This window comes from Antedon bifida, chromosome 4 (assembly GCF_963402885.1).
Source record: "Antedon bifida chromosome 4, ecAntBifi1.1, whole genome shotgun sequence".
Classification (NCBI taxonomy): domain Eukaryota; kingdom Metazoa; phylum Echinodermata; class Crinoidea; order Comatulida; family Antedonidae; genus Antedon; species Antedon bifida.
The window spans coordinates 24,267,831-24,279,355 of record NC_136229.1 but is presented as its reverse complement, the minus strand read 5'-3'; the positions used below and the strand labels follow the sequence as shown (position 1 = coordinate 24,279,355).

The 11,525-nt window shown below is 33.7% G+C and overlaps 1 protein-coding gene across 12 annotated transcripts in view; it reads left to right on the top strand.

The window, feature by feature from the left end:
- Positions 1 to 164: 164 nt before the first annotated feature.
- LOC144840750 (5'-AMP-activated protein kinase subunit gamma-1-like) overlaps positions 165 to 11,525 on the top strand; it is a 24,599-nt gene continuing 13,238 nt past the window's right edge. The window contains exons 1-6 of one of the 12 annotated variants that reach the window (XM_078696752.1): positions 165 to 225; positions 1,762 to 1,908; positions 4,916 to 5,107; positions 5,911 to 6,111; positions 9,335 to 9,431; positions 10,252 to 10,388. In XM_078696752.1, the coding sequence (XP_078552878.1) occupies positions 1,864 to 1,908; positions 4,916 to 5,107; positions 5,911 to 6,111; positions 9,335 to 9,431; positions 10,252 to 10,388 (672 nt within the window). In that variant the 5' untranslated portion in view covers positions 165 to 225; positions 1,762 to 1,863. Of the gene's footprint in view, positions 226 to 288; positions 306 to 1,761; positions 1,909 to 4,430; positions 4,584 to 4,649; positions 4,818 to 4,915; positions 5,108 to 5,910; positions 6,112 to 9,334; positions 9,432 to 10,251; positions 10,389 to 11,414; positions 11,449 to 11,525 lie in introns of those variants that run through there. The other 11 variants (XM_078696754.1, XM_078696755.1, XM_078696758.1 and 8 more) reach the window with 11 other exon arrangements.

Below are 11,525 nucleotides of genomic sequence, written 5' to 3'. Positions count from 1 at the left end.
CATCACTTATTACTAATAATATTATTAGTATAAAATTATTTTCAATTTTTTTTTAAAAACAATAAAAGGCATAACTAGGCCTAGTAATAGCAGTATAAACGCATAATAACTAAAATGTAACTGATTGGAAAATGGGAATTGCGCCCTCTCTACGACGATGGGCGACGTGATTAAAGTGATGATTTTGTAAACATCGGTGACCTTGTGAAATCTAAAACTAAAGAAGTGAATGACTTTTTTCTCTATTTTTCATTATTATGGTTGTTATTAATTATCTAAATGCATAGACTAGTTTGTATCTAAAAGTATGAAATATAACTTATTATTATATAGATTGGTTTTTGAACGTTTTAGGCTCAATATCGCGCAATAAGTTGCCAAACACGAGGATATATGCCAAAAAATTAATTCACGGCGGCCAGGGTCTAGATTGATTGCGGTTTTGTTTCCTATCCAGGGTCTTCGCTAGCTAGCTGTGGTCATTTCAACTCTAGGACGGTATACTACACTGTGTAGTACTAGAGGCCTAGCTTAGCCCGCCCTGTTTTCTGTCCTAAAAAGTAGTTATTGTAGCAGTCTTGCTAGCCTATATTTATTAATTTTATAATTTATTTGATGAGAGCTGAAATTATGTTTTCTTTTCAAAAAATATATAAATTAAATGGTAGGGATGGGGCTATTGTAGGCTAGTAGGCCTATATGATAGGCACATTAAAAGATTGCTAGCTGTGGTATCAAACTTTTTACGTTAAACCTAGATAGACAGTCCTAGCTAGACAGGGTATGATGAGAGAGTGGTGCGAGAAAATGGAAGGAAACGCTGCATTCCTAATTTGATTCTTCACTCGATTTCTGTTGTGGTGTTATGCTAAACCGGTTTTCCTGTTTATTGTACACAAAAAAACAATCATATCCCACACCCAGTCAGCAATATTATGAGGGGCTGCAGTAGGGCGTAGAGGACCTAATCCAAATTTTGTAGCGGGGAAATATTTGTGCCAGTGTAGAATGCTATATAGCTAAATGCTACACAATATCACCCTATTGCTTTCATTCATGGTAGCCTAAGCCTAAAACGCCAATCAGTAAATGAAAATTGTCCCTGCGTTGTAGTACTGTATCACATTTACATTGAGAATGGCATATAGGCCTAGGACATTCATAATATTATAATTATGAATTATTTCTATTCAGACATTGTAATAAATCACTTTACAGCAGGTGTAAAGACACCATGCAAGTAAATAGTAAACTTGTAGAATGTCTAGTACTATAATTGCAGCTCTGGCTGGTTAAGCCCTTTCCATAGCTAGGATCTTTCAGTTATCAGTACATAGGCCTATAACTTATAAGAATTGTGCTTGAATATCATTACATTGTTTTACGGGAGGGGAGAAACTTGCAAAGAAACCTTAATGTTACTGGTTATAAATTAAAATTTTGCATAAAGTAGACTGTCAATATTATTCTGCTGAGCTGCAGTTACTGCAGTACTACATTTCTTTTTACTAATTGTAACCTGTTTACAATTCAAGCTGTTTTAGGGCACACTGTTTATTGCAGTGACTGCTTCATAAAAATCATACGTTATTACAGTAAATAATGTAGTTACTGCAGTAGAATCATTTTGACATGATCCCTATATCAGTTTTACAGTAGTTATATAAATTTGGACTGTTAAACCCTAAATTGTTGTATATAATGATATAAACAATTCTGCTCCTCAATTCAGCCATAAACACGTACTTTTACTATTTACAGAATATACAGTACAACTGAAATTAGCGTTTTCTAACTTCCATACCAGTGCGACTGCATTGCTCCTGGTAACTGGACCAAATTGTTCACAGATCTTAGAAGACAATGGCGACGGATAGAATGGACGTTGATTTTGATGATACCTGCAAGGTATGTTGTTGGTGAACATGGTAGAAAGGGGGTTGTGGTTTAGTAGAAGGAGGATGGTTTCAGTGAGGGGAACCCAGCTATCTTTCGGGATGAGTAGGGGTTTACCCCAGTGTTCACCCTGTTTTTGGAGCCTGGTTTATACAAGTTCACCTGCACCCAATCTGAGTACTGTACTCTTCATTTGATCTACAATAGGGATTACCACACCAAGAACCAAGGGGAGGTGGAAATGCAATAGTAATGTACAGTACACTTACTTAGACACCCAAACAAAATGTCACTAATCTGTGACTGGGGAGTGTGTTCAAATCCATTTTAGCATATACCCCAGCTAAACTAAATAGTACTTCAATTTCAAACCATTTAACAGGAAATTATTACCAAATATGTTAATGTTAATGTTAACATTTAATAGTAATTAAAAGTAAGTTAAAGATTTAGCCTATTAGTATAATGCTTTATTATTTTGAATGTAAATAATACCGTGAAGCGCATACAGCTAGTTACTGTAGGGTGAGCACTTTAAAGATGTATTGTCCCCCAAAAACATGAAAAATGATGATTAATTAAATCAGACTTTGAATATGTTATTTTGTAGTTTAATAAAAGTTAATCACTTCCATAGAAAAAAAACGAAAAAAAAAAAAATGTTTTCACTTATATAATGACAAAATATATGGTTAAATTTAACCAAAAATCCATGGCTGGCAGCCAATTTGACCATTTCTTGCTTTAAATTACATTTTTTTCAGGTAATTTTTGGTCAACATGGATAACCATTATGTTACATTAAAATGGACTATTCAAAAAAAATTAAGAATTATTTTTTCAGGGGGACAATACATCTTTAACTTTCTTGCATATTTACTAGTGGACTGCACATTGGCAACAAAGTGTAGTAATAAGGGCTAAGCGCTCACTAGCTAAACCCAGGGATCTCAGAGCTTAAGGGGCCCCACAGCATTAGCAGCTCCAGGGCAAAAACCCTTAGGAGTAGTGCTAAACCAGGGGCCTTTTCCCCATGTGTTATATTATACCACTGGCTGAATTGCAATTTATGTTTACAATTACTATACCATTATTACAAATAAATGATACACACTTTTAAAAAAACAGGTCATATTGAAACGAGTAGTTAAAATTGTTTAAAAAAAACAACCCGCTGTCATGTAAGTTCAAAATATGAAAATTAAAAGAATTTTTATAAAAGTAATAAAAAAAAGTATCTTATTCTTATGTCACATAATGACCCGAAAGATAACAGTTTTTTTACCAGCTTTCCCAACATGATGGTTCTACCAAGAGAGGGTCAATACACTATATTGAATTATCTCTTTTTTTATCTCATTTTCATATTTAAGGGTTCACACATGACTCAACCCAAGCAGCACCACTACTGACCAGCACCCCCGACCCCCCACTGCCCCTACCCTTCAAATCTATTTCCTTCTATACCCTATGGAAATTTATTTACCAATAATAACAACAAAACACAAAGCTGCATACTTACTGTACTAGTTTCCATAAACATCCTTCTTATCTATGGTGCTCTATCTGTTGATATGCTACAGTACATTATTAATAAGCTAGCTCCAGATGGTTGGTTTACATAGGACTGATAACTTAAAAACATAGCCATGGTAATGACCTTGGCAGTCCAGCCACTGGTCAATGTTCACTTTAGACTTTACTGTCCATGACATTGAGGTCTCAACTGTCTTGTGTTCATGACATTGACTGTTTTAAAGTGCCTAGGAGAATATTTGTCAAGACAGCTGGTGTCCACACCAAGTGCATCTATAGGTCTTCAAGGTCTGTGACTTTAATTATTTATCAAGGTTTAATTATTATAAGTCAGTACCAACAAACAATAGGTGTTGTGTAGTTTTGAACAACTTCCAAATATGAAAGGGGACAGAATGTACAGTATGTTTTACAATCCAACAAATTGCTCTTCCTCTTTAAAATTGTTATCTTTTTGGATTGTAACTATGCCAGTATGCCACACTCATAAAAATTACAATTTTGTTAAAGTACTGCTACTGTATTTTACCTGTTCCATGTCTTCCATTTTTTCGTTTAATTATTAATTATTTACTGTTTCTTGGTATCTACTGATATGTTATGTAAGTCTGTCTGTTGATTCAAAATAAAGTGTTATACGTCTCATGTCATGTTTAATAAATGTTGTAGATGAGTTCAACATACAATTCTCATTAATAATATTAACTGGCTTTACTTAAATGTCAAGTTTGAGGTCAATGGTCTGCAATCTAGGGTTGCTTGACCTCTATGTCACTACTTAGCCAATCAAGGTCATTGTTATGTAATACATTCTTGATTGCATAAACCAATCAATCTGTTTTTTAAATTGGTATTCCAAGGGTCTCCAGCTTATAATAAGTTCATAACATAATACATTCAGTGATCATACTACATACAGTGCCGTGTAAGAAGAGTGAAATGACAGATTTTGTTCTCTGAAACTATTTTTAGAATTTAAATTGTTTGCAAAATGACTTTGATTTGAATATATGAAGAGTATTTAAATTTAAAATTAACGGTGTTAACATCTGATTGCTGTAAATCTGGAAATTGTATCGCGGTTGACTACTAGAACATTTGCTATGCCGCTGTTTAAACTTTCCTTGTGGCAGGGTCCATTGAACTCATCTGTGAGTATGTTGTTGTTTATAATAGCTACAGTAGGCAGTTTCTTCTGTCAATCTCCTCAACGTTACCTCTGTTTAATTACAGATGTTATTCAAATTTCAGAGTCTGTATATGTAGATTTGTCGATTTGAAATCTACTTATATTTATTTTGGTCGTTTTATGGAAAAAAACATTATTAAAAATGTCATCGCTAAAAAGATTTTGCTGTTTCCAGACAAAGGGGAAATATTATACTGTAATAAAATTAATAATTCTAATTTCATAACATTTTATATTGTGTATTTTAACATTGACTTTTTTATAATAATCACAATTTGTACATTTTGTTTGCAGGACCTGAGCTCGTTTGCGATGCCTCTGCTTGAGACAGATGAGTTAGATGGGACCAAAATGTCATCGAGCCGAACGTCTCGTAGTAGTAGCAGTAGCGGCTCGTCATCGCCACGTGCAATGGTGGGTGATAATTTTAAGGGGAGGCGTTTCTCGTTTCCTAGCAATACCACCAAGCTGGGGCTTTACAAGTCCGTAAGTTGCTTGACGTTATAAACGCACTTTGAAATTTATTCGATTTGCGTTTTTATCACAAGCACGGTCGTGTGTAAATTCATTCTAACGACACTGGGATAACATTTACAAAAAAAAGTAAAAAGTGATGCTGTAGCTTGGTGTTTTTTGTTTGCCTTTTAATTTCAAGGGCATATGTTCAAATCTTGTGATACTCCCAGTATTTTTTGTGTGTATTAACCTCATTGTAACAACACTGGTCTTGCTTTTCAGAACCTATCCAAAATAATGGCACAGGCTTGGTGTTTTTTATGTTTAAAGCTTAAAATGTCCTGGGTTCAATTCCGCTCATTATACTTTTCCTTTTAATGTTCTCAATCATGATTTTATCAGTTTTATTTTAAATTTTCAATACATTCTGTTTTTGTGTGAGCACCATTCTTGGTGAATTTCGTAATGTATGTTTGCGCATGTGATCTTGTATTGTTCCACAGTTAAGGTAATTTCATCAATTCTATATTTCTTAATACATATTTGGATTGTAACAGTATTCATGTTTTCTATGTTTTTTCATTTTCATTACTATGTGTGAAATAACATCATATCAGCTAATGTTAATATGGGTGACATTATTAACATTCATTTCATTCCAAAACGTCCATTGCAATGTTTTGTTTAATGCAGTTATCAGTGTAGGAGATAGAAAGTTGTAACATATTATTTTGTTTGATTATTGACTTAATATACAAGTGGTTATTCAAATTTCGTGTCAACATTTAGTAGATAAATTGTTACTTACAATCACCTGATTTTGTCCAAATTAGGACTCGAACAAGAACTTAAGTGTTGATTTACTTACAATCAACCCGCCACCCGTCATAAAGCGTAAAGTAGCCACTCCCACGTCCCTTGCATTGCCCGAGTCAACAAGGGACAAGATACCAGAACTATCCGCAGCTCCATTTCGTCTCGGAAACAGACTCATCTTCAGACGAAGTGAAAGTGGATCTCAGAGTCGGATTGAGGTAGTCCATTTGACGTCTACTATTCTGCATGAAGCTTTGAAAGATGATTTAAAATTCCTATGCATTTTGTATTGTACTAATTGTACATGGCTTCATGTGTACAGTAATGAGCACAGTATGGTGACCCTGTTCCTCGTCACTCCCTTTAACCCAAGTTTTATTTGTTTTTAGCATGTTGCCCACAATATGAGGAAATTGAAAAGTATTTTTAAATTCTGATAATTTCAGAACCAGAAAAATACTTTTATTGCCAAGTAATTTTAGGTAAATAAAAGTATGCAGAATGCATAAATTATTTATGGAACAATTACATTTTATCAATCCTCAAGCTCTGTGACTGGAGTGAATGTTGTAATTTAAAGAAACTAAGAGAATGCTTCCAAATTGACTAACAGTTCTTGTATGCTAAAGGCCAGTTGCATCTTGTTTGGAATTCTAAACCCTGCAAGATGCTTTGATAGACATTGCATTTGTGATGGCAGAGAAAATGTGTATCAGAAACAAACCAAGACAAGAAGTTGATCTCTTTGAGTGTTGAACAGTTTGCCCTCATCCAATGGCTTCATCCAAATGTGAGACAGCCTGTAATTGTCTTAACAGCAGTTGTGCTGTAGTAAGGATTGATGTCTTTTGTCCTCTTTCTCACCAGCTATCAAAACCAATCTAAAAAGTATCAAAGTTGTACAAACCATTGGTGTGTGTTACAGTCTTACTCTATCAAGTCAAAATGTGTCTTTTTACTTCTGGTGAGCTATCAAAACCAATCTCATGTCAAAGTTGTACAAACCATTGGTGTGTAGAAGTCTTAGTGTATCAAGGCAAACTGTTTTGAAATATTTCTGGTGAGCTATCAAAACCAATCTCATGCGATGTCAAAGTGGATACCATTGGTGTGTTTAGTGTTGCATCAACACTAAACATGTATTTTGGCCATCAATTGTACCATATCTCCTGAAGAAATGCAGTATTAAAGTGGTGGAGTAATAGAGGTCTTACTGTATATCAATGCTAGACGTCTATTTTGGACTGTTGCTGGCCATCAACCAATACCCGAGATATTAAAACACAAAATATTGGTGTGTACTGTAATGTCTGGTAGTAGTTTACTGCCGATCACTGTTGTGTTTAAGACAAGAACTATACACACATGAGAAAGTGTGTTCCATAGAGAGAGACACCAAGCGATCTTGTTTCTGATAAACAACAACAAATGAAATGTTTTATTTCCTTGTAAAGTTACTGTATACTGTATCTCTTTCATTAGAAGCTGTTATCTTTTGCTTGTATCTGTTAAAGCCCCCTTCCCTACGTTTTTTAGATCTAATTTAAGATCACAAACTATATTTAATGTAAAAATAATACTATATGGTCCTATTGCGATAACTTTTTTCGTCTTTAAACGGTTAAAAATGTGAAAAATAAGTCGATTCTAATAATTATAGCGGCCCGCTATAAATCCCAAAATGCATTGCGCGCGGATTGATATTTTTGTTTTTCACCTGTAATTCGCCCACTTTTCGATCGATCGTGAGGCCAAAACAAATGGAAGACTCCTAACTTTCAGCGAAAATACCGGGTTTTCCCCAATTTGTATCAACGGAGTCTGGCAAAAATAGAAAGACAATTAATGCAGCAACTATACAACGTCAGGCTAGGTATATAGCTAGCTTACGATGTTCGTACGTTACCGATGTTTACCAGCTAGGCCTACAAAACTAAGCCTAGCTAGGCTAGGCCTAAGACCGTCCACGAGAGGTCGATCGCCGCGAGCTACTTAGGTAGTGCATTGTTTCTCACTTTTTATCATAATTTACCATAAAACGTACATTTAAGACAAGGAATGACATAGTTTAATGTTTTTAAAGTGATATATATGTATTATTTTCCAAAAAACGTCTAAAATTGCAGGGAAGGGGTCTTTAAGTAAACTGTGCATTCCGTGTGAACGTTGTCTATTTCAAGTGAGCATTGTCTATTTCAAGTGAATGTTGTCTATTTTGAGTGAACGTTGTTTGGTGTATGTTTTCCTCATAAAGCATGATGTTAATTCTTCAATGCATGATCAGTGATCTTGTCTTGTTATGTATTTCAGCATTAAAGCTAGCCCAGGTTCTAGACCGAAATTAGTAAAAAAAAATGTTGGCATATATGGCATTTCATATGTATATGATCCTGTACATGAACTCATATTCAGATTTAAAAAAACCAAACGTCGACTGCCTGGCGTACTAACACAAAGAAAATAAACACAGACTTGAAAGTCTACTGTAAATGAAAGCATACAATTTTATTAGGCCAATTTTTAAATAGGTATATCAACAAAACAGGGATGTAGACTAGATGATTTTATTATTGACCTAATGAAGAACCCGAGTCTCTGGGTAATACCCTAGTAAAACGTTGTTCCCACTACACTACTATAGATAAGCGTCTGAAGTGATTTGGCCTATCACATAGGAAGTCTATTATTGATTGATCATTAGTGGAAGGCTCATGATCGCCCTTTCAGTATACCTGTGATATTCATGTACCACAAGAGAAAAATAAAGTGTGCAATCTTTATGAGATCATGGCAACATTATTCTACTGCAGATTACTGCAGTAACATATGATTTTAGTATGTTTCAATGTAGAAGTTTGTATAATATTAATTATGTAAGAAAAATACAGTACCTTAAAACAAACTAGCATTATTTAAAGAGTACAGTATTTCATAATGTAATTATTACTGCGGTAACTGCAGCAGAATACTTTTGACATGGTCTCTAGAAAAAAAAAGTATAATTAATTGTTATATCACTTTGTATTTCTTTATGTCACAGTTTTAAATATTTTGTTATATTTATTTTTCCCCCAATTTTATTTGCTTTCATCATGGTGCTATTTGGATATAGGAGGTAGGTGTAGTTAATCAAACATTATCGGGCCCACAAAGAGCATGCGCATTTTAAGATAGAGATCATGTGAACCATCTGAAAATATCCTGATATGAATGCTTAATATGCAAATTTAATATAATGAATATGCAAATAAGTGTTGGTTAGTATGTAGTCTCATTGCCAAACAGTTTTTTTATTTTTAAAGATTATTCAAATAAAACTAAAATAACCAAAAAAAACACTATAAAATATTTAAAATTTATATAAAATATTTTAATAAAAAATATGAGTTGATGTTTCTGAAATTGAAATTAAAGTGACTTATTTATACTTCTTTATTTTAGTCAACTAAACGGCGATGGCATAGTGGGCCGGCACAAGAGTCAACCACAAGTCCAGGAAGGGCAATGCAAGCCACACTAGCCCAGAGCAAGTCTGTTGGTAAGATATTGTTTACAAACACTTGCAGAAATAATCGCCCCCCCCCCCCCTTTTTTTTTCATTTTTTAAAAATAGTATTCTTCACAAGGCAAAAACACACGATGCAAAGCATTTAGTGATCATGTCAAAATTATTATACTAGAGTTACTACATTTTATTCTAAACTTTTTAAATCCTGTTCATATAATTATTTAGCAAGCTCTTTTTTTTTGATAAATATACAGTATACACTGAAACAAACTAAAATCATACATTATTTCAGTATTTAAAAGATGTACTGTTGTAAACTGCAGTAGAATAATTTTTACATGATCCCTTAGCTATTTCTTCTTTATAAATACAGGTTTTTAAAAAGGTAATACGTTTTTATGGCATCCATATTGAATGGCTAATAAATACTATACAAAACAAATTATAAATATTTCTATACTTTTTTTTATTTCAATGAGGCTGCTTAAAATAACTTTTTTTAGCATAAAATATTGTTTGATGCTTCTTATTTATATTTTTTATTTTCCTTTCATGCTCTTATACTCTTAAATTGTCGTGTTTTTAAACAACTATTTGCTATGATTATTTTAGTATAAAAATCATTCTCTGGTTGAACTGGTTTAGTTAAAATATACGTGAAAACCTTTTATTAGACTTGGCCCATCCATCTCGTCCTCATCCAACACAACCACCCGATTCTCATCTCCACATATTATGATGATTTGTTTCAGTATCATGGAAAATTGTGTAATACAGCATCACATGTGGTGCCTATATCATGTATTTTCATCATATCATTTCCTTCATCTCTCTATCAAAATAATTAAAGGTTCGCCTCGCAACTACTTTGCAGCCATGAGGATGCGTGAGTATGTAACCGAGCCTGAACGACGAAGGCCTCAGCAGCAATGGTCCAGAGCCAGGCATTTTTCTGAAGAGGACCCCTTCAGTACACCTTTTCACCCTGTAAGCTATTCTAGCCTAGATGCAGTAGAACCCCTCCTGTGGGATACCTCTATTAAGTTGCGCTTATGTCTACAATGAACTTAACGCAACTCAACTAAAAGAAACAAGTTGCACAAAAGCGCTGTCAAGCAATGGAACTAGTGAGCGAGCGCTTATGTCGAGCGTCTGAACGGAACTAATGAACGAGCGCTTATACCATTTGTATTCATTGTAGCTAGTCGTGGTTACCATAACATGTGCAGTTGCGTAGGAACCATGCACGAGTGCTTATATTGAAAAATCAAATTGATCGCTACTGTTTTTTACTGCACTTTTGATGCTATTCAAAGTTTTCAGTTGCATACATTAAGAGGTATTGTGGTATGGTACCGAAAGCAACTGAGAGGAACTGAAAGCAACTGATAGAAACTAAGCTTATGTCAACATTTTGTGTGCACTTGTCATTTGAGGTCAAGGTTAATCTCGGAGGGCTTATGTCGACGTAGTTGAGTTGAGTTCAGTTGATACTTTCCCACGAAACAAGCAAGGTGTAAACATTTGTTTAACACTGATAGTATTAAGAGGACACTCAGATGGGTCCTAAAGGTGTCCTCTTAATAGGGGTTCTACTGTACATTTATTTGTAATTTTATTATTTTATTTTATACATTTACCTATTTTCCTTAAGCATACTTTAGATTCAGATTATTCCAGTTCTTATTAAAATGTCTCATTATAAAAAATTTTTTATTCTTCCTTATTTTTTGCCTATAATTACATTAAAACATTATTTTGGTAGAACAATGGTAATCTCATAGTAATATAAAAACAATTTTTGTAAATTTAATTTTATAATATAATATTTTACATTATTTAGAGATAGTGTAAAGAAAATTAATTTTAATGAAATTACCAACTATAATTACTAAAGCTGAAAATTATGCATTATTTTTTTTTTAGCATCTTTCTTTCTCGCTTGAGATTTTGAATAATTTATACAAAAACTAAATAAGTTCATGTAAATTAACAAACGTTTTACCATTCCAGAGATCATATTCTGAATCTTATGTGAGAAAGAAAGGTCAGTGTAACCATGACAACAATCAACAGTCCGTTTCTCCCTTTTACCTGCTTTGCTTGCATCAGCTCTTTAGATTA